This window comes from Centroberyx gerrardi, chromosome 19, assembly GCF_048128805.1.
Source record: "Centroberyx gerrardi isolate f3 chromosome 19, fCenGer3.hap1.cur.20231027, whole genome shotgun sequence".
NCBI classification, from domain to species: domain Eukaryota; kingdom Metazoa; phylum Chordata; class Actinopteri; order Beryciformes; family Berycidae; genus Centroberyx; species Centroberyx gerrardi.
The window spans coordinates 12,652,050-12,679,553 of NC_136015.1; the positions used below are offsets into that span (position 1 = coordinate 12,652,050).

The following is a 27,504-nucleotide window of genomic DNA, read 5'->3' on the forward strand; positions in this document are numbered from 1 at the left end:
TGTGTGTTCACCTCTAACGGAAATAACATGACGAACGACGAATAAGTTTTTGGACAGAACTTCCTGCCTGAAAGTAATTTCTGTGCTGCACAGCGGTGACTGTCGTCATGGGCTACCACGGCATTGCCTGCCAGGTGGGTGGATTTGCTTTATAGTCGTAATTGTGCTCTTCCAAATTGTTTTTGAGGCTTGATTTAAGCAATAATAAACTACGAGAAGCGCGCCGACCACAGGCAAAGCAGGTGTAAACAAGACGCGGTGGCTGGGCCATTTATTTGGTGGGAATGATTCAGACCATTAAGTCTATGGTTCATCTGGGGACAATTGTACCCTTTTTGGTTACACTCTCTAGTGTGTGTGTGTGTGTGTGTGTGTGTGTGTGTGTGTGTGTGTGTGTGTGTGACATGTGCGCTTCTTTCTCCCTTTGTTCAATTCTGCTTATAGCCTATGACATTTGCTGATAAATATGAGTGCAAAAGTTCTCACAAGTTCTATAGCCAGTGGTTCTTAATCCTGGTACTGGTGGTTTTCTATTGTACCAGCTAGGTAATTGCTAGCCTCAACAGAGACTAAGATTGATTGGTTTTTATCGATTCTGATATCTGTAGCTACTATCAATTAGTCTCAGTCGCGGAGGGTCTAAAACACTGGGAGCTCCCTTTATAGCGAACCTACTTCTCCATACATATAACAATTAAACATATAATGAAAGGCACAAGTGGCTTTCAGGGTGTAGAGAAAACTACGTTGGAAACAGCTAACTTGCTCAACGCGCATTTTTGAGTGAGCAGCAAGTTATTTGATTGGTCTTCATGCCGCCGTATTGTTCTGTTGAGGAAGTCAGAAGTCAGACTGGAGTTTCCAAGAGTATGGTCTTCTCTATGTGTGGAGCATTGTACAGAGCGAGAGGGTCTCACCAACTAGACTGCTGCTCTTCTTGGGTAGTGCAGTCACATTTATACAGTGAAACAAACAAGAGCATCGCCTGACCGCCTGACCTTGAGACAGAGAGATAATTTCTAACGCTGAACAACACTGAATTGTGCTTCATATGTTTACAACCCGCACTGGTGCACTGAACAAAACTGGAGCAGCCAAGGACAGCATGTGAATGCTTGAGTTTCCCTTGGAGATGTATCCCTACCCCCCTGCTGTGTGGTTAGCATATCTATGGGGAGCATGGAATTAGCTATTGTCCTATTCTCCTTTTTAGTCAAAAGGGTAGTACAACCCCCAACACCCTGATCGACCTGCTATGGAACCAATGTAAGACCCTAAATACCCTTCTCTAGGTTTGCTACTCTAATAGAATGTAAGAAGAGAAAACTTGCATACAGTGGTTTATTCTCTTCAAGGCTCTTCTCTCAAACTATGAAGAACAATAATAAAAAATGCAAAAATCTCAAAAATGAAAAAGAACCTCAAAATGTTTAAAAAGAAAAAGAAGCCTTTCCTAATGCATTAATTCAGAGCTGAGGGCATATTCAGGCTCAGTCAGTCAGTCAGGTAATGGTTAGTGAGATGTCGCTTTGTGAGACCCTCTAGAGTGTCTTTGACTAAGAGAGATGGTACCATACATATGCAAATTCATTCTCATTCATAAATTCGGTTGTCACTATTTATTTTGCACCGAGCCCCACTCCCGTTAATTTACATACACCCACGTCTTCCGTTGCCCTATAAACTTCATGGTTAGGTAACGTTAAGTGACGCAAGTGGAATTATTTAACTGATAACCTCTCCACTTTCCACTATCTAATAAAGGCAAAAAAAAATCTTTTCTACCTCTTAGTCTTCTCCTTTTGTCTTTGTCATAGTTTTTTCCCTCTGATTGGCCTCATTAGGTATTGCTGTGGAGGATTCAGTGTGCAACCAGCGGCTTAAGACTCGTCTCTTTACCTTGTATTTGGGATCCGTCCCTGAACCAGATGGATGTGGGTCTGGGTTAGGGCTGAACGATTTTGAAAAAATATCTAATTGCGATTATTTTGACTGATATTGCAATTGCGATATGATTTGCGATATTAGAGGGAATGATAATTTTTACATCATTCTCATTTTCATTGAAAAACGTATTAAAATGATTATGGTGTGATTTTTGCGGGGATCTGTACCAAACAAAGATGTTTTCTTAAGTCTGTAGAATATGATGTGTAGGCCAGGACGTCTCTGCAGCACAACAATATTTAATTTAAAATGGTATTTTGACACACATTTCGCCTTTAACAAATATTGCGCCTCCTGCGATTTGAAAATTGCAGTAGGCCATATTGCGATTTCGATAAAATTTTGATTAATTGTTCAGCCCTAGTCTGGGTCACATCCAGCTATCCTCACACCTTGAATCTTGGCTCATTTAAATGGCCACAGAATGTTCTGTGTTTTATTCAATATCTGTGTAGCTGATGTACTATAGTTTGTTTATTTTGTATTTTTTTCTATTGTAGGTCTGCAATGTAAAATTTCGCAGTGTCCCTGAGTTCAAGAAACACATGCACACGAAGGTGCATCAGCAGGTGGGCATAAAACTGCACTTGTTTAAAGGATAATTCCAGTTATTTCCAGTCTGGGCCTTGTTTGCCTAGTTTTTACCATCATGCCATTTCTGGTCCAAATGTGTCCGTTTCTTCACTGTAGAGCTTATGGACCTCTAGTTCTCAGGGAGCAGTCTAACCCAGAAGCACCCAACACATGTCCTTTTCAACACAATAACACTCACACTGCAATGTTTGCGATTTTCTGATTGTCCATGGCCTGAAACTTGTGTAAGGGAGGTTAGCAATAGCAAATATTTATATAAATATTAAAATATATAATTATTCTAATTAGCAAATAGGTTAGCAAATATTAAAATATTGAATGGAATAGAGTGAATCATGCCTTTTTAAAAGGGAACATTGAGTGTGTTTGAGCCCAGCAGGTGGTCTGAACCATATGGGGAATCATTAGCATGCCAATGTACAGGAAGTACAATCAGGGAGGAATATACAGATCTTCTTAATAATGTAACCAGAGAGTATGTGAGATGGTGTCAGCAAACTTTTCCATAATGGGACAAAACATGACATGGATGCTATTTTGGAAGAGGGATCCTTCGATATGAAGAGGTCCCATCTCAGCTTTGGTCTATGTTATAGTAACATCTTAATGTTTCTTATAACGGGTGATCTGTATAAGTTGAAGTAATGAAATTTGCTTTTTACGATATGACCTGAATGTGGCAGAAGACTGACAGACATCACAGTAAACATGGAAGTGTGTGAGCTTAACAATGCCAAAAACTATCAAACAGACTACTATAACTGAAATGTTGTGCGGTAATAGTTTAATCATTGCTATTTAAAGACGTGGAACAGCAGTAGTGTGTTGTGTTGAAAAGCTTTTTTGGTAACTTGCTTGTTGGGTTTCCATTGGCCCAGTTGGAGAGGTACAGTAGGTAAAGCTCTACAGTGAAGTAACTGACACAATTCTTATCAGAATCAATCTGTATTCTATGATGGAAAAAGCAAGGAAAATAAGGCCCCACTGATTTGAGATCCTGGCACAAAAACTTTGTTTCTGTGCTGCTCAGCAGTGAGTTTACAGTAACCTTATCGTACTTTGTTTTCCTCCTGTGATATCAAGATAGGATTTATTGGGGTTTCACTTTTTGACCTAATGGTAGCTGCATAATTGAAAGTTTTACTGTGACATTTGTATACTATCCCTCTAAAATGTATTATCAGATTACTAAAGGCCTGTTTCCTGAGAGATGGGTGGGGCATTCCACACAGGACAATGGAGTGAAAGTGTTGAAAATCAATTTAGTATACTTTAGTGTGAGTGACCCCTTAATTGAAAAGGCACTTTCTGAATTGTCCAGCTGTGGTAAACGTCACCCATATGGTACCCCAGAAGATCAAACCAAAGAATTATTTGCAATCACCAATCAACTCTGGTTACTATGTTTGCAGTGGCATAAATAAACCACTTCTACATCTATCCATCTATGTTCTTTACCCACAGCAAATGACAGAAGTCTTCCAGAAAGGTAGTGTTTTCCCCTTTCCATTTGTGCACATTCATCTCTTTGTGTTTAGTGCATGAGGACGTATCTCCTAGTCGGACTTAATGTTGTGTTCAGTTGTGGTCTCTTCTGTCTTCCTGTTTTCCATCTTAACTTGAAACATCATTTCTCTTTTCCCCGCTTTTAGATGTGTTCAAGGATCCAGGTAAGCTCGTTTCTTCCCTCTCGACTTGTTCTGTCAGTGTTGGTTTGGACTTAGCTGATTCAACGAGGTAACAAAGCAAGGTGTTTAAGTCAAAGCTCATTTATAATCTTTTATCTGTCTGACTTGATTGCTCTACAGGCTACTTTCCCCGCATTGTTGTTTTGGATCGGTTTTCCAAACGTGACCTCCAAAACCCCATCATAGGTCAGTAAAGTGTGTATATGTGCGCATAATGATACAGATCTGTAATGTCAAAAAATATATTGCAAGGAAATGGTGTCCATCCAAATTATTGATGATGGGGAAAAATGTGATTGACATGCCTAAGTTAATTTCTTTGAATGGAAATGATAACACACAGAAATAAAATCTAAGGGCTTCATAAAAACAACAATAAAGCAACAATAGTTGTAAGTGACAAGTAAAGAAAATTAAATGATTTCAATTAGCTCTGATGCAGAAAAATGAAAACTTGGGCAAAATGAGTGTGGTAGAGGGTGGGAGGGTGTCTCAGTGTTGTTTTCTACTGGATGATGGTGTGACACCACTGGTGAAGCGTAGGGAAGTTGAGTGTTAGTTGTCACAGGAGGAGCATGGTCAGCTTCGCCTAGCTTTACCACTGAAGTCTTGGCAGACAAACTTTGTTCCTTTTTACATCAATGTTTTCCTCATTCACTGAACCTTCTACTAAATAAGCTATCATGTCAAGACAGTTTCCCCTTTCTTGGCCGGCCTGCCTGGTGTAGAAGTGATAGTTGCAGGCCTGGTGGTCCTCTAACCCTTTGCAAGTCTGGATTACAGATTTCTTGAAAATGCACAACATTCAAAAAATAGGGCCAACCTACTTGATTCCTGAATAGAGTGGTGGTCATGTGATTGATTGATTTATTTTTACCTTATTTATTGTAGTCCTTGGTATATGATAATGCTGTGGAACAAGTTTGTTGTTCTATGTCTCCTGATCCTTTTTTAGTCGGTGACGAGCAGCGCTGTAACGACTCATTCTGTGGCATCATCGGTTAACTTTCTTTTGACGTAGACATACAATGCCCAAATGTGGCATTACTTTCCAAGGTGGGACAGCTAGGAGCTATAATATGGTGGAGTTTGAAGTGTGCCAAAGCTTCTTTGAGTTGGACTTGGTGTACATGTCTTGCCCTTGCAACCGACTACAAAGTTTTGACCTCAAAAGCACCAAAACATAGGATTTAAGATAAAGATAAGATAAGATATCACTTTATTAATCCCCTTGGGGAAATTCGTCCTTTGGCTTTATTACAAAACCCTCTCCTAGTCAACTCTGTACACATGCTGTGTGTATATACCACTCTCCTCCAAACCTATGTAGGAACATCCGATCAGGACTGAAACAGTCCTTTTTACTTGTCACATATAGGGCATTTGGCAATTACTATATATCAACTGTACATCAATAGTGTCATATCAATAAAGCCTCATTGATTCGAATAAAGCTCCTTTGAGTTGACATCTGGGCATTGGAACGAAGTCAGGAAAGGGACAGGATGTTGAGATGGGGTCAGGAATAGGACAAGGGTTTTCTACCATATTTCTCCGGATCAGATGCTTCTGCTGTATTTTTCCATTACAGCTTCTTTGGGACAATACACTACCAGTAAAAAGTGTGGACACACACTTTTTTCTTTATTTTTACAATTTTTCACTTTTTAGAATAATAGTAAAGACATCAAAACTATGAAATAACACAAATGGAATTATGCAGTGACCAAAAAATCAATCATGTTAAATCAAAACATATATTTTAGATTCTTTAAAGTAGCCACCCTTTGCCTTGATGGAAACCCAAAGGCTTTGGAAAGAAATTCATACATAAATCAACTCACTATTTATATTTGTTTAAGAAACAAATTTCAAGCATTTAAGCATAAGCCTTTAGATCAAAATGGCTTTAAGAGAATGAAAAACATAGTACATTCAATCAGGTGTGTCCAAACTTTTGACTGGTAGTGTAGTTCATTACCTCATTCTAATCTGTGCGAACTGGATTTGAAGTGTCCTCAAATCCATCATCAGGAATCTTGTAATTGTCATTGTAATTACATAAGTTATATGAAGCCACTGGCTGAAACCCAGCTCACACTACGGTACCTTATCTGGAGGAGAATTATGTGTCACCAAACTACTATATGTCATGATGTAAGCATCATGTTATTGTCATGCCTGATTTAGACCAGGCAGGGAAAATTCAAAATTACTGTTAGCAAACTATAACTTCTAGAGGTGCTGACTCGGGGTTCAGATGGTCATAATCTTATGTTGGGGTCATTCTCATTAGTAGCCAATGTAATGAGCCAGGAGAACCACTAGTGACACAGTATGAAAATGTATGAAAGGTACATGCTGTTTTAGAGTAATTTCCCTTTTATTTTGTATTTTGCTTCCTCCTAGGCCTGTCTCTGTTGACTCTGTGTTTTAGTCCAGAAGTGCCGAACATGTTCTACCTGTGCCACGTGTGTGAGGAGAAGTGTTCACAGGAACAGATACTGTGCCACCTCTTCTCTGCTGACCATTACAGCAACTACTATGTAAGTGTTGGACATCATTCACTTAGAGATTCTGTGTGGAGTTTGGGAATGCATCACTATGTTTGTTTGTGTTTTTGTGTTTGGATTTTAGAACTACACAGACCCCAATGTGTTGCGTTTCTCCTGGCTTCCCAGCATGGATATGAGGCGCATTCTGAGGCCCGAGGCCCTCAAGGACACGCGGGATAGAGGGGCTGAACAGCTACAGGTTTGTATCTGGAGGTGTGGAATCACAGAGTGGACTTTGCAACAAATGTATTTTGAGAAGTTTAGATATTTATTTTATATATTCATACCTATGTTGGGGAAGTCAATGATTAATTGCAGGTACCAGATCACTAGAACAGGAGGAAGGGGCAATTTCACCAGAGCAGGTTAAGAATTCCAAACATGCGTAAAGGTGTTATCCAGTGAAAACAATGTTGTTCACATTACTTCATGTGAAAAACATTACATTAAGTCCATGTAATGTATCCAAGTTGAAAGTAGATAAAAACAAAAATAAGTGTCCTGTCTCCCTCAAGTCTGTGATTCTTCTCCTGCTTGTCTTTATGGATTGCACATTGATGGAAATAGGATGAGACCCTTTTAAATTATAGGGGCTGTTATGTGTTTTCCTCACATTTTGTCTGTGTGCAGATGTTGGACTTGCCTGAAAAACTGTTTGCGGCGGTTGAAGCAAGCAGCTACTCAGAAGGTACATGGTGGTCACATGATTTCTCTTTCTTGTGTAATATTTGTTCTGTATAGTGAAAATAACCTGATGATCCTTCTCCTAGCGATGCACACGCTCAATGAAAATGAAAAGCTTCTCCAGCTGCTCAGAGGTCAGTTGATGTTTTCATCCTTCTCTTTCTTCTCACTAATCTGGTTTCTGCTAACGAGTTAGCCAGGACTGATCTTTGTTGAGTTTGATGTACCCCTTTACCAAAATTGGTGACTCATTTCTCACCCTATTACCTGCAGTCAGAGAGAACTTGTTGGGTAGGATGTATGCACTTACACTGCTGTCTGTTGTTCTAGCTGGCAAGACAGAGAGGAGGACGATACAAACATACCAGAGAGATCCCAAAAGGAAGCATCCACTTCTCGGTCAGTAGATGAACCTTAAAATGACACTTGATGATATTTTAACCAATAGACATAATACTTTTTTGCATCTTCTGAATTATAGCAAAGGCACAACATTTAAGACACTACACTACACTCTGTACAGTAGATGTTTATAAAATATGAGCTGATGGGGGGGGGGGGGCATAAGAACATTTCAAGTTAGACCAGGAGACATGAGGAAGGGAGAAATTGCAATCAATACTGTGATGGATATATGAATATAAACATTTACATTAGAATCAATTTATAGGAAAATGTTTACTGTCTCAGACTTTCCTCTGTCATTGCTCTACAGTGAGTCTGTAGTGTCAGGGCCAGAGTTGAGTTGATCCAAGGAAGTGGATTTTACTATTCCAAGACATGAAACGCAGAGAACCTGATTAGACAACTCTAGTCTCACTTGTGCTGGAGAGTTTGTGTAATTGTTAGACCTCCTCAGCTTTCCTTTGTGGGCCAAGTATTGTTCCACGTGTTGCATCCTCTGATCTCTGAACCTTGTCCCTGCAGGTTTGCAGCACCTAGTGGAATGTATTTGTGCTGAGCAGACTGAGAAACGGTACTACCTCTGCACCCTCTGCCACCTAACTCTGGCCACCCACAAGATCATCAAACATCTCCTCAGCTTTGACCACATCTTTTGTTACTTTGTAAGTAGCTATGACACTACATACGTTAGGTAATGGCATTTTGATGTGTAAAATCTAAGACTGAGTAATTGGAACGTATTCATAAATATACCATTGCAGTGATGCTGTGGAGGAGTCAGATTACTGTTGCCCTATTCTGAGCGGTGGTACACTGATAATTCCCACATTACATACCATAATGTGTCGAAACGTTTGTAATATTGAATTTTTTTCATTTTTTTCGTTTGTTTGGGAAAATGTGATAATATTCTGACTTAAACAGGCGAGCAGTAGTGTGGTGTTATTTCCTAATATGCAAATGTTGTAGTGAATGTCTGTGTTTATTAATTAGAAAACGTTAAAATGTGACTGTCAGCCCTTAAAATCACAATAACCCTGCCAGTGTGTTTAATGAATAACCACTTCTATCTGCAAACACAGATGCACACACATTTTCCACATTGAGATTTTGATGTATCCACTTAGTTACTTACATGTGTTTACTTAAGTAAGTGAATGAAATGGAACAGCATTAACAGCGTAACCTAACCATATTGTAATTGTTATTTAGTAAATGGTTTCTTGACCTCCTTCCATGGTCTTGAAGCAGTTTTATTTATTTTATTTCAATAATGGAGTAATTATTGAAATAGTTTAATTGACGTCAGTTTTAATTTGTGCAGAACGCGTGGCACCCCTCTACTCTGCTGTCGAAGGAATGCTACACGAATTACACCAGCTTCTTCATCTTCATGATGCTTGATTTTGCAAAGCAGACAGAGGAAATCCATGGAGCCTTTACTGATATAAAGGTAACATTAAGCAGCTAAACTCCAGAAGAAAAAAACCATTGGACGCTTTTTTTTCTGCAACAATTTCACTGTTCTCAAGTTGATGTTTTGGTGCATATTGAAGTGAAACTGTATGGCTTTCTGTTAAAGCAAGTGACTCTGGACCCTGCCTTGTTCACATCAGTGGATATTTCTTGCTATGCAGAGGGTGGGTCTCTATTTTTTATGTTTCATTTATATAATATTTTTCTAAATGTACTATACCCCTAGGGGCATCCAGAATGTGGAGGTTTTACTTATTGATTCTATGGTGTGTTTTTTTTAGCATTGAATAAACTGGAATCCATCAGGAAGGAACGCAATGAGAGCAGTTTGATTACGAGCATCAAACCAGGGAACAAACTTGGTAAGTGCTGGTTCAGTGTACCCAACTGACCAACTGACCAACTGACCAGGGGCTCATTAGCTGACTGGATTATATAACAGACAGGGTTCGAAATAACAATCTGCCCTGCGTGAAATGCTGGCAAAATTTGTCTTTGGTGGATAAATCGCTAAGGGTCACCTGCTGCACCGGCCGATAACTTCTTCAGAGGATAACATTTGAGTGTCTTGGTTATATACAGTCTTTGGTCTTTGCCTCAAACTTTGTCGCTGCAAATCAAAGCAAAGCAATGATGGCTCTGTATCAAACAGGCTCCTGATTGGCTGTCTGTTACGCTGCTCTACACAAAGCCTCAGGGAAATGTAGGCTATGGTTCTGTGCCTGCAGCCCAGGCAATAAAAAAACAACACAATTGGAAAAGAGGAAGATTGAAGTTGAATGCTCGATTTTATGCTCTGATTGAGGGAGAGTAGCTGGTATTAGGACAATCTGCCAAAGATTATTAAGACACTGGAAATCTGTAAGATGCTGAAATTGGGAATAGATGATGAATAACAGCAGGTGATACAGTGTTTTTCACAAGTGACTGCCGTCTAGATAGCTGAACACTCATGCTTTATCCAGGCCATTCCCTTGTAGGAAATCATAGCTCAAAGATTATATTATTTTATAAGGGAAATTATGAGTTATTAGACATATGCCAAATACCCAATTATTCATCCAGCGAACCAATTTCTACAAAGGGAGGGATAATAACACAAGGGAAAAGCCCTCTAGGTTGGTCAAACACAAGAAGTTAAGTTGTTATTATAGTTATAACTATTATTGTTATGATTATTATTATTACTACTGTAGAATATGTATTTATAAAAGGGCAGCATGGATCTTTTCCGGTTTAGTGATTGATATTGTGAGCAAGCAAACACAGAACAAGTTACTTTTAGTATCAAACACATTTATTTCTACCGTTATATCTACAACTACAACTAAACAGTACTACAGGAAACACAAAAGGGAAAAACACAACAGTCTAGACAAGAGGGCAAGGGAAAAATGTCAACAAAGCAGTAGGCTATAACTTTGGGAGAGTTATAGACTGGAAATGACATCAGATTATGGATAGACTGAGATAACCAGGCCAGGGGACCAATGGGGGACCAAACCAATGCAGTTTCGGTCCGGGCAATTACACATTTGAAATCGTATGATTCCTTATTATTTTCACCAAAACTGTACACTCAGTCATAATACATTTCTGGTGGCAGAATTGAAAAGTTAAGATCAAAAGAAATAAGTTGATACCAAACTTGGGACCTGTAGTGTCCAGATTGGTGAAGTAACAGTGTTTTGTTCATTAACTTAATAAATCATAACTTTATGAGCTTACAACTAGGACAAGATGCTGACTGTCACATCCACAGAGTAAAACAACATAAAATAATCATGTTCCTGTGTGGAAAAGAAGTTAAGTGATGGGACTCCTGAGGGTCCCCAGTCACGCAGGGAGAGTGTGTGTCCCTGGGTCACATGTTTATGGTAGTTTATTGCCAGTGGTGAGTGTCTGGTGACCGAATGTTAATTAGTCATGGGCTGGCTAAACGCTTATCAGCCATTGATCAGGAGAACCGGCGTTGGAGAGGGGAAATGTCCCTGTCCTTTTGGGATGAACAAAAGTTCAGTTGCTTTTATGAGACCTTGCGCGTTTAGCGTGACATGAGGTTGTTGTAACCGGTGCCTTGCCCAGGTGTGGATGTGGTCTCTCCGGGGGAGGGGTGCGTATTTGTCACGGCAGGCCACTGTACTACTTCAGGAATGTGGGTGTCCTGCTCTGGAAACAGAGGGGGTTGCTCCTACCCCCTTAATGGTCATTTTTGTTTAAAACAGGATATTCTCCTCAGTCTGATCATCGAATTGATGATAGGAGGATTGTAGTTCTATATTTATATTTGCTATATTTGCTGTATTTGCTATATTTTCTGTCGCTGCAAGTTCAAATCAGCTCTATGTGTTCTGCATGTGGTTTTGACTGTGATTTGCATTCGTAGTATATTAGGAATATTAACATAAGCACTCTCCAGTATAATAAGAATTCCTATGTACTTGTTACAGATGGCCAGTAAGCCTTCTTTCCCTCAAATTGTTGAATTGAAAAGTAGTTAGCCTGGACAAATTACTTTTTTTTTTTTAATATATATATATTTTGCACTCTGCTGTGATGGCCAAGTATGCTTGTCTTGACTTAACAAAAAAACTAAATTACTGTAGTTGTAAACTTAAGTCCTTTTGTTGAGAAAATGCACCTAAGACACTCTTACAGACTGGATCATATATATATCGAATGGGCAACGTAAGGGAATTAAGTGATTTATAAAATGGATACATAGAGTTGTGGAATTGAACTCTTCATATCTATGCTATTCTGACTTCTTCTGTTTTATTCTATTTTAAAGATACTGCTGAATAGTAAAGCTATTGCTGCATCAGGATATCATCCCATCAAACCTCTGTGTAGAATCTCTAAGCCTCAACCTTTTTGTGTGTTCCTCCGTTGTGTTAAACATGGTTTTTTTTGTGTGTATTGTTTTACAAGCAACAGTATGCTTTTAACAGCCAAATACTTGTTTTTTTATGTGTTTTTTTTTTTTTGTATCTTTTTGTAGCCGGTCATGCTGTAATAACATCTTACAGACTACGCTGCCAGGTGAGTAGAAGTTTTATTCTCGAGACTATCCTCATGTTTTAAAGAAAATGTTGAGATTATCCAATGCACTGAACATGTTGTGCATTTGTTTCACCTTTGTGTCTTTTGGCAGGGCTGCAATTTGATCTTTGGAACTGTGTCGCAGTATGTCATGCATGTGCGGCAAGACAGACACAAGCAGGTGGGGCAACATTTTCATATTTTCAGAAATAAAACCTCATCAGAAATATTTACATTATTCATGACTTACAAAAATATTTCCGTGTGTGTATGTCTGTCACCAGATGTCGATGAAAATCTTTGGGCAAGGTACCGTTCACTTTTGTCTCTTGGTCTGATGTTAATCTCATCTATATATGACATGTTGTACATTGATTTCACCCTCTTACCCTTTTACTTACAGATGCAGTAGGTGACCGAAAAGGTATTCTTTATTCCTCTCTCAATTTTATAGTCTCAAAACGCATCTAAAACTTATTGAGCTGGAACATCCTATTGGTCGTTGAGTCGAAAAGAGTAGAAAAAAAACTCACATTAGTCTTTTAACACAGATGCTATATGAAATCAGACTAGAGTTTTAAGCTAGCGATAGTGTTGTATGTGATATTGATACTGGAGCACAGGAACAGACAGGAGTCGATCTGATCAATTAGTAGATTAGAAGTTTAATGATGCATCATTGGAGAGGAACAACATGAACAAAGTCAGTGATGTCAGTCTCTCCCTGCACTGTGATCTGTATAGTCTCCAGTTACATAAATAACAGACTCTTTGTCGCCACATGACACATGAAATCGTACGACTGGCCCTGAGGCGGTACATGTGGTGTTTGGTTATCTGTCCCTAAGGCCTGACCAAGGTCAACCAACACAAAGAGTTTTGGGTGTGGGACGTTTCAGTGGCAGCTACAGTCTTGTTCTGACATTTATTGGTTGCCAATCTCTTACTAACAAGGGTATAAGTCCATGGATCATCATGTAGTGCAAGTGTGTCTCGTTTTGTCCATTTCTGGAGATTCTGGACAATTATATAAACTATGTATACTTAAAAACAACAAAATTCAAAAATGTAAGACAGTTATTTAGATGCTATCTTATAGTTCACACAAATGGATACTCAGATTGTGATTGAACATTATTTATGCTACAAACTGTATTGTGCTTTTGTACGTCATAATACCACACTGTGATGCTGAGCTTGTGGGTCACAGCAGGGGTTTTTTCTAACATTTTCCATTCCCTCATTAATAGTATCAAAAGTTCCAAAAATTGTCCTGTGTTCCCTAATAACAGTGATGATCCACTGAACGTGATGAATTTGCCTGGCATCACCTGTGTGTGGCGGATTGGGTGTTTGTGGGTGTGTAAAATCCTGCTGTCAATCATATTGATTCGACTGACAAGTATTTTTGATATTCGGTATTGGTAAACTCATTAAATTAAACAAATATAGCAGTTCTGCCACCTTCCTCCTGGCAGCATTTCTCTCGTCAGTGTCCCTATATGTTGAGAGAGAGGGATCATACAAAATAGGAAATCCTGACACTGCAATAATTAAACTGTCTTCAAAAGACGTGTACAGCTTGGCTGTCCTGGTGGACAGAGAAAGGAAAGAATGCAAGAAAATCTATTGGTTCTCGCCTTTTAAACACAAATCACATTCAATGGAACATCACCATACCACCTCCAGTAGATCGAACAAGTCATTTCCATGTTTTTTAGTGTTACTTCATGTCTGCTGTATAAAAGGTTATCAAAAATGTGATAATTGATTTTGCAATTTAACAATGAAGAATTCCTATGTGTTGTGATATTTCTCCTGACTCTCCTTACCCTCTTTCATTTCAATGTTAGGATGCATCCCACTCTTGGACTTGTGCAGGTACCTCAAGGGGAGCTCAATCCGAACTGAGCCAGTTATAGGTGAGGGGATGTAATCATTATGGTTATTTTTGTTAAAGGTAACACTGTTCCACAATGTCACAAAAATGAGTCCTGCCCTTTCACATCATCTGACTGGAGACTTTATTTTTTCCCCCAGGTGTTCCCCTGATTGTGATGTGCCTCTGCACCCAGGCTGATGTCACACCGATTTACGTGTGCTTCGTTTGTGAGGACAGTTTCCCTGAGTCCTGCATCAGAGGACACCTGAACTCTCCAAAACATCTCATACACACACTGGTGAGCGTCACCTTCAACTGCTGATTTTGTTTGTTTTTGTTTAGGTTATTTACATTAATGGATTTATTTGGCCACTATAACTTATGTCCTGTTGTGAATAACAATTCAAACCCAACATGTGCAATTCACTCCACAGAATATGCCATAACTTGTGGTAACCCGTCTGTGTGTTTGTTCCATAGATGCACCAGAATCCGTGGCTGTTGCCTTTTGCTTGGGAGAAACATCCGGATGTGCAAGTCCTACAGACACTTGCATGGGAGGAGGAGAGGGCTAGAGGACAAAACGATATGATGCTGAAGGTAAAACGCCAACTGAAAGAAGAGAAGTTGAACGAGTTGACTAGTTGCACAGCATGCCAGCCTTATAGTGGTAAACAAAATTCAACTTAAAAAGCAACCCTATAATAAGATACATATACAGATGGGCAATTACTGTAATAGGTGAATGAAAAGGTTAATCCTCTGCAGACTCGATCATTTTCTTTAGTCTTATTGATTGGGCCTCCCTTCTCTCTCAGATACTTGATGTCCCATACCACATACTGCAAAGCCTTAACCCACTCTACTATCCAAATGGTAAGTATTGGCCCTGCCACAAACTAATCAGGGCTGCTCAGAGAGACACTAACTGAAACTCGCTGCATTTTTTTTCTCCTCCGTATTTTAACTGTACGTTTAGACAGAACAGGGAAAAAATATTTAGAGGTGCAATGAATGCATTCAAAGTCAATGGAGGGAAGTGAATGAAGCACTAAATTCACCTGACGCAGTGAAGTGAAAGCCAGTAAGCTTCAAACAAGACTCTATGCAGGCGCCTGCAAATTTCTTCACCCGCCTATTTACAAAGGGAAAACTTTATACAACGTTTATACAAGCTAGATTTCCCAAAGGAGGTGTTGATTGTGCTAGCTGCCAAGCCTGCTGCAAAAAGATGCAATACAATGCAAACATGATAGAATAAAGAAATATAATGCTGAAGCATCCTTTCAAGTAATTTACATAGTGTCATCATTCTTCATCATTGTTCTTTGACATTGTCTGCAGTGTTGGAGACACTTGAGGCCTTCGGACATCACTTGAAACGTGAAGGTTAGTGATGAATATGCTGCTGAGCTATTGCTTCTCTTTAATTAGCTGAATGATGTTCTGTATTTCTGATCACTTTTGTCTAACTTGTGCACATGTCTCTGTGCGCCTGTTCAGTTCCAAAGTGCGACACAATCTGCAAACCTGGAAAAAGCCAGAGATTTCCTGTGCTGGGTGAGTACCACTGCAGGGGAAACGCCATGTTATGCCAGACTACAGAGATCAGCTCTGTACATTACACATCACACTCTGATACCTGGACGATTGCTCACCTATATGCATTCCTTCTCTGCACACATAACCTTACAGACGCAGTGGATGTTTTTGTTACGCACATACCTTCCTTCTCCTCCTCCAAATAAGAATATATGTATGTATATGTGTATGCAATATATATTTAAAGGCAACTGAATATTGTGTTCTTGTCATGGAAATGTCTATATTTCCTCTTCCCTTACCTCTTCTGTCCAGGCCAGCAGTTTCTGGTTGCGCACAGTATTGCTACCAAATGGCGTCAGCCCACAGACTGGGGATTCCTGTGTTTGCTTTGTCAGAGGAGGCTGTCGGAAGATGAGAGTCGTGCTCATGTGTTCAGTCGTGAACATGTGGAAATGTTTCTGGTGAGTGTGTGTATATATACAAATCATGTCAATTCAGAAGTAGTAACATTACTGTACTGATTCCATGAAAGCAGTAATTCATTACACTACTCACTGCATTACTTAATTGGTGATCGCATGCTCTCTTATCTTCAAAAGTCTGAATAGCTCACTTACTTCACCTGTGCACTCTTGTGTGAATGATCCAGGTAACAGCGCAGAGCTGTAGGCAGACAAACCGCATAGTCAGAGGCAAGAATTGACTGTTGAATGAAGAATACAGATTACTGTATTCTGATATAGAATTAAAAGACATTGTTTTTAGATCAGGGCACTGGTTCCTTACGGGAATAATTTTGAAAGAAGAGTCTCTACATCTCAGATCATTCTTATAGTCCAGCAGGTCATGTTGAATTCTCCATAGAAATTCTCTCATTTCGTTCATTCCCAAACACACAAATTCACATGAATTGTCACTTTATCAGTGAGGTGGTTTATTCACTTATAAAATGGATACAAATCAAACCGATAAATTCAAACTAATGCAAATATGAATGATAACTTGAAAACACATCCAGCAAAATTATAACTGTCCAGTCAATGATGAATCAGTCCTTGACCCCTTTCTCATGGCAGAGTCTTGCCCAGCAGTGGCTTATCTGACCTTTTTATCTCAGTGTGAAGGGGTCTGTGTCAGAAGGGCTTAGACCAGCTGACATACTCGGACACTGTATTGCTTTGGCACCTGAGTCTGTTTTTGCTCACACTTGCAAATGTTGATTGGACTGGCTTGTTGGGAGGCAAGATGTAGAGATTTAATGGATGGTTTTCATTTGTTGGTGGGTTCTTGCGTTCTTTCACTTCCGGCTCTGGATCTGCTGCTGTGACTTTTCGGTCAAGGAGAAGATCTGTGAAAGACCCCACCCAGTGTGTGCCAGCGTCAACTTAGAGGAAGATGACTAATGACATCAACTTCAGTCTGATATTTAGAGGGGGTGATAACACAAGTAGCAACTATTTTGTTTTTTATAAGAAACTATTATTACTGAAGTGTCGATAGTAATTCCTACACCACTCATTAATGGTAAAAGTAATAAATTACTGCATTCAGTAATGTGTTAACACCCAATACTAGTTATCATATGACTTGTCTACCTGTTTTAAGATGTTTGTCATTGTTTTTAATAATGGCAAGAAATAAAGAATGATGTCTGATGATATATGGCACATTAGGTATTGTTTGCACATGTTGTCACACAATTCTAACACCATAAACCACATCTTTGACTTTCAAAGAGTTATCTACTGGACAATGAAGGCCGTAGACTGTAAATCTGTGTGTTTGTGCTTTGTGTGTGTGTGTGTGTGTAGGAGCGTGCCCACCCAGGCTCACTGCATTCCAGCACTAAGAATACAGAGACACTGCTGGACTTGGCAAAACAGGCAGCGGATATTCACCCTTTAATACCGAAACAGGTAAGAGAAACCAGACATCCCATACATGAACTTTATGTAACGTCTCCTGCAACCATCCTCTCATATTTCCATTATCTGTCTTACAGACAATAAAGCTGCCCAAGCCCATCTGGGAGCCATGTAGCTATGAAAAAGGTGAGTACGTGTGCATGTATCCACATGGATCTTCTGTTTTGGAGTCTGTACCATTTGCGACTGTGAATTGGTTTCTTGACTATACTTACACCTGTTTATTCCAGCCATTGCCATCCTGACAACTGTATACAGGAAACAGAGGAGAGGAGAGCTTGTACCCACACTAGCACTTAGAAAGAAACTGGGTAAGCCATGTATCATTAAACTTTTTTCTTTTTTTTATCGAAGTTATACTGTGCTCCCCTAAGATGTGCTGATTTCTAAGAATCTAACGTTAGATTCATGTTGAAAAGCTTTAGCATTGAAATGCGTCAACTAATGCAACACCTCCATCAACACCGTGCCTCCCTGCATGCGTTGGGTCTTCGTCGCGATTGGTGTTCCTACTCGCGTTTACCTGCATCTCTTCAGTTGGCTATTTGAAGAAGAGGGAAATACAAATACATTGCCTTTCTAAGTGTGTGTTTTACACAGTTTAATTGCGCCCTCTCGCCTGGTGTTTCCCCTGTTCCCAAACGCGCGCATTCATATGAAAAACAGGTAACGGAACTACTTTCAAAATGTAAAAGTTTATAACCTGATATTGTCGTTCTGATAATGTAACTTTGCGCGATTATCGGCTTCTTCTCACTCACACTGACGGACTAACTTTACCTTTACCGACTGAATTGTTTTCATTATCATCATCGACATTTCGTTTTCTATGCTGTTTGATATTGAATGAGAGGGACTGAGTATGAGAGGTATGGCAAGAGTGATTTAAAAAATATCTTAAATTATGGCACGTGCTTGTAAAAACAAGCAGAATTAACATTCATGGGATAACGTTAGAAAACGTGCAAATGTCCGTTCGCCGTAAGTTAGCGTTTATGGCTTAAGCTTTGTTCACTGAAAAAACACGTTATTGCGATAAATTACGTTACGTTACTTTATCCCCAACAGTCACTGCCACAGATATGCATGGCTTTTAAATTTATCTTATACGCAGATGCTAATAATTAGTGCATAACCAGCTAACGTTAGCCAGTATAGCTGGTTAGCTAGTTAGCTCCTAATGTTATTTGATGTGCTTGTTGCAGATCTGACATCAGAAATTATTCCTAAAACTTTGCTGTCTAGCAATGCGATACTTACTGTCCCAAATTTAAGTTTTAAATCTCCTGTCACACATGCAACTTAAATGTTATCAACTGTCACAACACAGTTAGAAACAATAATTTAATAAACGCCACATTGCATGGTCAGATTAAAATTCACGACTTTAATCTAGACATCAAATATACTTAGATTTAATTAATAACATAAATCCAGGTGTGGGTCAATGCCACATGGTCAGAAAACTGATGAGGTCATGTTGTCCTCATATAGGTCCATGGATGAAAGAAACCCATGTTTATGCCTTACTTACAAGGTGTGTAGAGCTAACTGGTGGAAGTTTTCTGTAACAAAAGAGACTTGAGAAACGAGAGAGTTTCCTTCCTGGTTTATTCGTACGATACACCTTCAGGCGGGCACAAACAACCTTCAACAGAGTTTCAGGCTGAGTGAGCAACTTCCTCTTTCTCTCAGTTCCCTCTTATACATTTCACTGTTCCTTGACATCATTCTCCACGCCTATTACATCTTCAGAAGTACAAAACAACCCCATTCATATCACAATACAACTCTATTCATATGGCGAGTTCAAGGCATGGTCAAACACGTAATAAAATCTAATAAAATCTAAAAGTGTAATAAAGTCTTTGTCACACATCATATGTAGGAACATCTATTCAAAGACAGGAACAAAGATTCACTTGTCACATATAGGGACATTTTGACAGTTACCGTACATCAATTCTACATCAATAGAGTCATATCAATAAAGCCTCATTGATTTGAATAAAGCTCCTTTGAATTGACATCACTTGAGACAGGGTCAGGAAAGGGACAAGGTTTCCTGCCGTATTTCTCCGTTACAATTTAAGTTCTTGCTGTATTTTTCCATTACACTAACCATACATCTGTATTTAATCAGGAATATTTGTTAGCAACGTCAATTATTTGCAGTGGTCAAACTATGGCTGAAACGATTCCTCGAGAAACTCGAGTAACTCGATTACTAAAAATCATCGATGCAAATTCTTTGCATCGAAGCTTCGTTTAATCCATATAACTATATACACACTCAGTGTTTCGCACGGATGATTATTACTGTTGCACAACGCGCTGGAGAAAGAGAGAGAAAATAGCGAGGGGCGAAGAGAAGAGACAGGCCAGAGAAAACGACAGAAAGTGTCCAAAGTTTCGGATCCAGTGTTGCCAACTTGGCGACTTTGTCGCTAGACTTAGCGACTTTTCAGACCCCCCTGGCGACTTTATTTCTCAAGAGCGACTAGCGACAAATCTGCCGACTTTTTCTGACCATGGGAAGCAATGTTAATGTGTTGAATCCCAAAGCATTTGGCAATAAATTGGTTCGGCTGATGCCGGTTTTCTCTACTTGCTTGTCTAATCCAGAGAGGTCTGACGGTCACAGCGCTTCCCACACACAGCGTAGCTCCCTCCCTCCGCTGAGAGCAGGGACTGTAGGATAGGGTCCACTTGTAATTGCTACCGGCGTACGCCGAAACTGGCCCGGGTGGGCGGAGTCAGCACTTAATATTAAAACGGGATGAGATGAAGGCTAGTAAAGAATGCACGTTAATTATGGCTATATGTAATGGCTAGTTAAGAACGTAAATCAATATGGTGGCTAGTTATGATGTCCCTAAGTTAGCTAAGTTTTGCTCAAGAAAATAACCACAGAAAATAAAATGCTGCAGTCAATTTGTGAAAGCCTGAGCTTCATTCATGTTATTATTATGATAGTCACACACACATACACACACACACACATACACACACACACACACACACACACACACACACACACACACACACACCTACTCCCCTCACAGTGATGCATAAAATACCCCAGAAAGCAAAATATCAGGTGGTGTAAGTAGCAATTGGAGCCTAAAATGCACCAGTCCAATACAGCAGGTATATTCAGTTTAGTTTGATTGCAGTGAGTAGGGTCAGCAGGTGTAGGGCAACCCTTCAACATAGCAAATAAATGTACATTAGCCAGTCTTATGAACTTGTATGATATTTAGGCCTAGTAATAAATATCAATAATAATAATTATTTCACCTCGTTTTCAGTAAATCACAGTGTTGTATGGACAGCTTCGTGCGGACAGCTTTTCTCTTTTGTATATTTACTATTGCTCTTTAATAAAGCAAAAGTATTTCTTATCCGATTACTCGATTAATCGATGGAATAATCGGTAGAATACTCGATTACTAAAATAATCGATAGCTGCAGCCCTAGGTCAAACCATGTATTTAATATCTGAAACTGGGCTTCTGTGTTGATGCTCATGAATCATGGAGTAGGCTACTAATAGGCACGCACATCCAAAACAAGTACTTGTTGATAAGCTATGTAGGTCTGTTTTTTATTTGTTGGCATGAACCTACATAAGATCAGTATTATGTTTAAACCTAAGTAGACCTAGTGAGTAGGACTTTGCATGCTGCTGTCGAACATGGCTGAACTATTCCCCCGAATAGTCATGTCTTTCTGTTTCTCAGTCCCTACAGAAACTCTGAAAGAGGTTGACAAAGACCATGTGAGAGACGCGAATCAAGAGAACAGTGGGTTGACCAAGAAGACTGAGAAAGAGAAAGAGACTGGCAACGAATCTGCAGACAAAAGTGAGACCAGCTCACAGCCTGTTCCAGTGGAAAAGGAGGCAGAGTCTGAAGAACACTCACAGAACAAGACTAGTGACCGTGTATCTGATAGGGTGACCAATAGACCAGGTTCAGAGACTGAAATAGAGACAAGGAAGGAGTGTCCTGAAATAACCCGTAAACTCTGTGTGGAAGGAGGAACGGATGCAGGAAAGGGAGCTGATAAGGAGACACTTGAACAAAGTGAAAACAAGTCAGAAACGAGGAGAGAGGCAATCTCTGAAACGAGTCCAGAGCAGATAAAGAGTCCAGGTTGTGAAAAATACCAAGTGATAGGGGGAGAGAAGAGAGAAGTGGCTGTGAAGTTGACAGTGAGAGAGCCAAGTTTTGAGACCCCAGAAAGACGCCAACAAACGGAGACAGATGATGGAAGTGAGACTGGAATAGAAAGGACCAAAAGCAGCCAAGATGCCCTGATGAACAATTACGTCTGCAAAGAAATTGAAAAAAAGCGGCAAAGCAGCATGTCTGACAGAGCACCAGAGAAAAGACGTCCTAGTGAAAATACTTGCAGAGAAATCGGCGACAAAAGGCGGCGGCTCTGCTCTGAAGGAGAAAAAACCCCTTCTACAATATCCCCAAAAATGCCAGAAGAGGGACGGGTTGAAATGGATTTAAAGAAAATGATGACAACAAACATGGGAGATAGTGGCAAATCAAGTGATCAGAGCACAATGGATAAAGGTATGTATGTGCCAATTTTAGTTTGTTCAAGTTTTTCTTCACTGTTTCTGTTAAATTGTTTAATCTGTGGTTGTCTATGGTTTTCTTACAGCGACGGTTCGCTATAACCGCTCGCAAAGAGATGAATTATGGAGCTATCTCAAGATGAAGTGCCGAGAGCCTGTGATTGGTCAGTGTTGCATCTTTCGTTCTCTGAAACTAACCCCTTAAAGAAATAGTTGACTATTATCTCCACAATGTCGAGTCTGCCTTCGTCATATGGTTGTTTATACAACAGGTAGTTCCGACCAAGCAATCTGATTGGTCAACTAGATATTTAGAACGTGATCAAATCAGCATGACAGCACAGCACACCTAGCCGTGCTCATCACTAATAATATAACTCCGCCATTCGGTTGTTAACTCTGTTCAGCCTTGATGTTACTAGACGCTCTGGCATCCTCCATCAGCTGTGCCGGTGAGTCGGTGACATGGCGCTACTAGCTTAAAAATACATGTGAAGTTCGCGGACGTAGTAGCTAAATCTGTCCATGGAAAAAATATTTTTTTCAGCAGATATCTTAGTTACAACAAGATTGAGCTAGCAAGACAGTTTTGTGTTTATATGTGTGGTATTTATTCAGTTTGGGAAATCCCACGATCTCTAGAAAGCATTAGCTCAAGTTGGCTGGCTGACTCAACAGGGACTAGAAATCGTCTCTGTTGCTAGGTCGTTACTAAGGCTCGGCCTACTTGCTGGAATAGTAAACTAGGTTTCATTACATAAGAGTCTACTGACGTGACTGATTGTTTTCCAGTTATTAGTCAGACCCCATGTATTTCCAGGGAAACGGAGATAACACTAGCAAAAAGTTTTTTATTTTGAGAGCGAATTGCCCCACAATATGAATACATTTTGATTTTATCTTTTGTTTTGTTGTTAACCGTTGTATAATCGCAATATTGCACTCGAGGGTGAGCTTTACCGTCATTATTGGCACTTCAGTGATGCTTCCAATAATGACGGTAAAGCTCACACTCGAGTGTAATATTGCTTAAAGAAAGCATTGTTAATAATGAAGTCCACTGTCTGTGCTGTGTTTTGCCTGGTGGCTCTGGTTGTTTGATCCAACCAAACTGTCTGGTTCAGGACCTAATAATCTGAAATGATCATCTGAGTCTTTTTGCAAGTCTTGACTTCATTTATTGTGTGTTTTTACTTTTATCATTTTTCATTTTATTACATTTATTCACGTTTACATAAGCTGTGCTTTTTACAACCTTTTCTGTACTAATTTTGTGTGAATGGAAATATTCATATCAAATTGAAAGATTCAGTCAGTAATATTACTAATAAACTCCTTGTCCCCTAGGTTTAAATGCTCTGTTTGAATGCCACTGTGATCAGTATGATCCTCTGTACCTCTGTGAGTGCTGCTGTTTGATGATCCTGGAGAAGAATATCGTCAGCCATGTGACTGGATTTGCCCACCGAACTACGCATCTGATGGTGAGTAGATGTTATGATGACACTTAACTTTTCCATATATATGAGGTATATGTTAACTCATTGAAGTCATCAATATTTCCACCTTTATTTGGCAAGTACACTATATACTTGAGGAATATGACTTGTGTAATTGATGCTGGGATAAAATATTACACTAAAGTGATACATGTTACAAGGGATATACTGTATGTAGCACAGCAGAAAATATTTTAAGTTGAATGAAAAAAGAACAGATATTGATGTAGATGAACAGAGATTTTGACAGGGTTTTGGCATGATGTTCACATTATTGTATGCATGCCCCATTAAGTGTGATTTCTTTTCAATTTCGCCATCATTAGTATCATCTTTTGAGATAAAAATATGAAAAAAGTAATTTAGTCCACATGACATTGTAAGTGTAGTATTTCATTTTCAGTTACATAAATAGACAAGTGAAAACTGTCCTGTTTACATGCTTGACAGCTGTGAGCGTCCTGGCAAACAAGCCGTCTAAATTACTACAAAGCAAAGATGACCAAAACCTTATATATAATGTGAGATGAATAATATAATTGGTCAGATTTAGAAAGCCTTGACGTGTGTAGTAATGTCTTCTCCTGTGTATGGCTTTTACTGACATTAGGGGCTCCAGAAAGTCACTACTCCACCTGGGAAGAAACAGAGACGGGCGATCAGACGTGTGGCTGCTCTGCGTGAACAGGAAAAAGGATATGGGGAAGCTCAGGTTTGATCCAGGACAAAATTCTTTCACTTGTGTAAATGGTTTAAACGGTTCAAATAAGAATGTGACCTCTTTTCTTTTGGTCAGTCGACTCGTGGGCAACTAGTGGTTCTCAGACCCTTTCCTCTGCATTTAGCCCCCAACACATTTCTCGCCCCATGTGTGCAGTAATAAACCACTTTTATCACAGTTTTGTGATCCTAATGAATCTCTGAACATGAATGTGTTTGGTATAATTGAAAAGCTTCTTATCTTTCATTAAAGCATATCATTTATGTAGTTGCTCCTTTTTAAAATAAACAGTGGTCACTGGATGTTCAACATCAAACATATTTTTATGGGTTTACTATGACCTCTAGAAACCATTAATTCCCAAGACTGGAATATTTCCGGGAAAGTCAGTAATGCTGCAAAGAATGTCTACGAACACTGTTTATTCACGTTAGGGCTGGCAGCATATACTGTGTAAGAGAGTAAAGGAGGTGTTTAGTGGCTTTGATATTACAAAGGTCAAAGGTGTTGTGATTCAAAAATTTTCATTTTTTTTCAGCACTGTAAATGCAATGTCCTCAACCTGCCACACCTTTCCCTATATATTCTGTGTTAAAATGCCTGTGTTTCTGAAATTTTAAAAAAATCGAATTGGAAAATGAACACAGTATTGATGGTTTCTCTACAGTACCCTCATTAGAGCCACAGTGGCTGTTGGTATGAAGGTCTCTCCCTCTTATCCTCCAGCAGCACTTCAGCCATCAGTTGGCTGTTAACATTTATCCATTGAGACAGTGAGCACCATCAAAACTACTGAAATTATTGCAATTTAATGTGATTACTCACCTGGCCTCAAAACAGTAAACTGCCTTCATGTAATATTGTCACAGAGACAGCAGGTCTGACGCCTCTGAACAGAACAGGGATCAAAGGCCTGGCCTTTGTGTGTTCAAGTCTTCATATGATAAAGACAATATTGTGTTGAAGAAAACTCAGTAACGAGAGAGTTGGCAGTTCGACAGTTTATTCAAGTTGTAGTTTGGGAGCTAAGAAACTCAAACTCTAAGAGAATACACAGAATTTTATAGTGTTGAATATTCAGGTTTATGATAATACAGGTCATTTCTATTACTATCATTGGTTAAAGGCTGCTTCTTCATTATGCTACCAATAATAATTGTTAAACATGCACATTAAGAACATTATTATTATTATTATTATTATTATTATTATTATTATTATTATTATTATTATATCATTATTTTCCAAGGACTCCTAGCCTCCCATTATCTAAGAGATAGGGACAGCTGCACATCTGAACTCCTCCGTGCTTCTGAAGTCCCCCAACACTTCAGCCTCAGAAAAGAAAGAAAGACTCTTATGCTTATAAATATATCAACTATATCAAAAGGCATCTTGAATTACATAATCTTTGATTGGTATAGCAAGCATATGATACTGGGTGGCAGTCTGGTGCTAAGCACATTGTCTCCAAACTGGATAATATATAGATATAAGGTCAAGGTTACAAAATGAATACACTGTCAGAAGAAGAGGAAAGTTGTTATCACATCTGTAGTTGTTCAGCAGAACTTGTCCCTCTCTCCAGCACTTCTGCTTCCACACATGCAGTTTAAATTACACTGTATTCAGTGTTACATAAATATTTGGGGCAACTGTGGCATTTGTTATTTCTACCCAATGACTTAGCATCAGCAGAAGCTAAGTTTTTCAGATTTTTATTTATTTATTTTTTTTGTATGGGAACAGAAGCTAAACCATGCAGTTAATTTCACCAGGGTCATAGCCTACCCTCAAAGACAACAACAACAACAACAACAACAACAACAACAACAACTCTGTCAACCTGGCCTACTTTTACAACTTTGTGTATTGTAGACATTTGTATATGCAATGTATTCACACAGTCTGCCTGTCTGTCACCACTAGTTTCTGTGGTTTCTGATTTTGGTAAAATTGTGTGACTGAAATATTTTGTCACCTAGAAGCAATCCCCGGTTCAATCAATTCCAGAAAAAAGTATATGAAAGGGTTTCAAACAGTAGTTATATGTGTGTGTGTCTGTGTTTTGACTGCAGGTTGTTGATCTGGATCCAGAGCTTTACAATGACATTGCAAAACAAAACTTTGAATGTGGTAAGAGCATCCATCCATGCACGATCATATTCCATACAATGGTTATTCTAAGAAGAACCCCTTGGGAATGGATGTTTTTGCTCATACTGCTTTTGTTTTATTTCAATTTGCTTAACTGGTGAGTTAAAAAGTCTGAACTTCTACCATATTTCTATGTTGGATTATCTTCACAGCCATAAAGAAAGTGAAAGAGCTTCATGCTCAGCAGGACATTTCGCGTAGTCTCCCTCCTACCTCAGTTCTTGCCGGTGTTCAACCCTGGGACACCTCAGCCATCTCTAACGCTCAACATGAGGTCACCTCTGTGACACAGGACACCCAGGTCAGCCAAGTGCGTCCTCTGGTCCATCAAACCGCTCCACTCACTTCCAACCCTCAGTGCCAAGGCACTTCATCTACCTTTGACCTCCAGCCTCAGGTAAACCCATCAATAGCTGAGCTCCAACCCCAGGTCGTCCCGTCAACCAGTAATTGTCCGCCCCAGGCCACTCGAGGGTCAGAGGACAAGGACCCCGCTGAGACATCAACAGACCTGTGGGCCTACCTGAAGAACAGTACCAGGACACAGCCCATCATTGGTGAGTACATGCTCTCTGTTTGGTGTTTTCTTTAAGAGCAACTCCCCAGACACCAGCTTTGTCTTATTGGACTTGGTTTTAACGTCTTTATGCAGCAAGATTAACAGTTGAGATGGGTATTTTTCAAGTCAACTTGACATTTCGTAGTGATTTGAGCAGATAGACTGAAGTAAAGGGGGTTAATGGGAAATAGAATTACCTCTTAGTGTATCACAATATACAATAGAACACAC

The 27,504-nt window shown here is 39.4% G+C and overlaps 1 protein-coding gene across 1 annotated transcript; it reads left to right on the forward strand.

The window, feature by feature from the left end:
• On the forward strand, positions 1 to 27,306 carry LOC139915865 (uncharacterized). Its single transcript, XM_078290541.1, has 33 exons — positions 1 to 134; positions 2,448 to 2,516; positions 4,006 to 4,030; positions 4,194 to 4,211; positions 4,350 to 4,415; positions 6,639 to 6,775; positions 6,867 to 6,983; positions 7,415 to 7,472; positions 7,799 to 7,867; positions 8,396 to 8,535; positions 9,198 to 9,326; positions 9,456 to 9,513; positions 9,631 to 9,711; positions 12,351 to 12,391; positions 12,504 to 12,572; positions 12,676 to 12,700; positions 12,795 to 12,815; positions 14,245 to 14,313; positions 14,432 to 14,571; positions 14,754 to 14,873; positions 15,092 to 15,149; positions 15,618 to 15,662; positions 15,777 to 15,833; positions 16,131 to 16,279; positions 17,630 to 17,734; positions 17,821 to 17,869; positions 17,974 to 18,054; positions 21,487 to 22,332; positions 22,424 to 22,501; positions 23,685 to 23,821; positions 24,447 to 24,548; positions 26,636 to 26,693; positions 26,867 to 27,306. Exons 1-33 carry the CDS (start codon positions 108 to 110, stop codon positions 27,304 to 27,306), a joined length of 3,684 nt encoding a protein of 1,227 aa, XP_078146667.1. The 5' UTR covers positions 1 to 107.
• The last annotated feature ends 198 nt before the right edge of the window (positions 27,307 to 27,504 follow it).

Excerpts from the sequence above, each read along its gene's own strand:
- LOC139915865 (XM_078290541.1), top strand. The coding sequence starts at position 108 with ATGGGCTACCACGGCATTGCCTGCCAG. Across the intron at positions 135-2,447 it reads ACCACGGCATTGCCTGCCAG|GTCTGCAATGTAAAATTTCG; the intron begins GTGGGTGGATTT and ends TTTCTATTGTAG. Across the intron at positions 2,517-4,005 it reads ACACGAAGGTGCATCAGCAG|CAAATGACAGAAGTCTTCCA; the intron begins GTGGGCATAAAA and ends CTTTACCCACAG.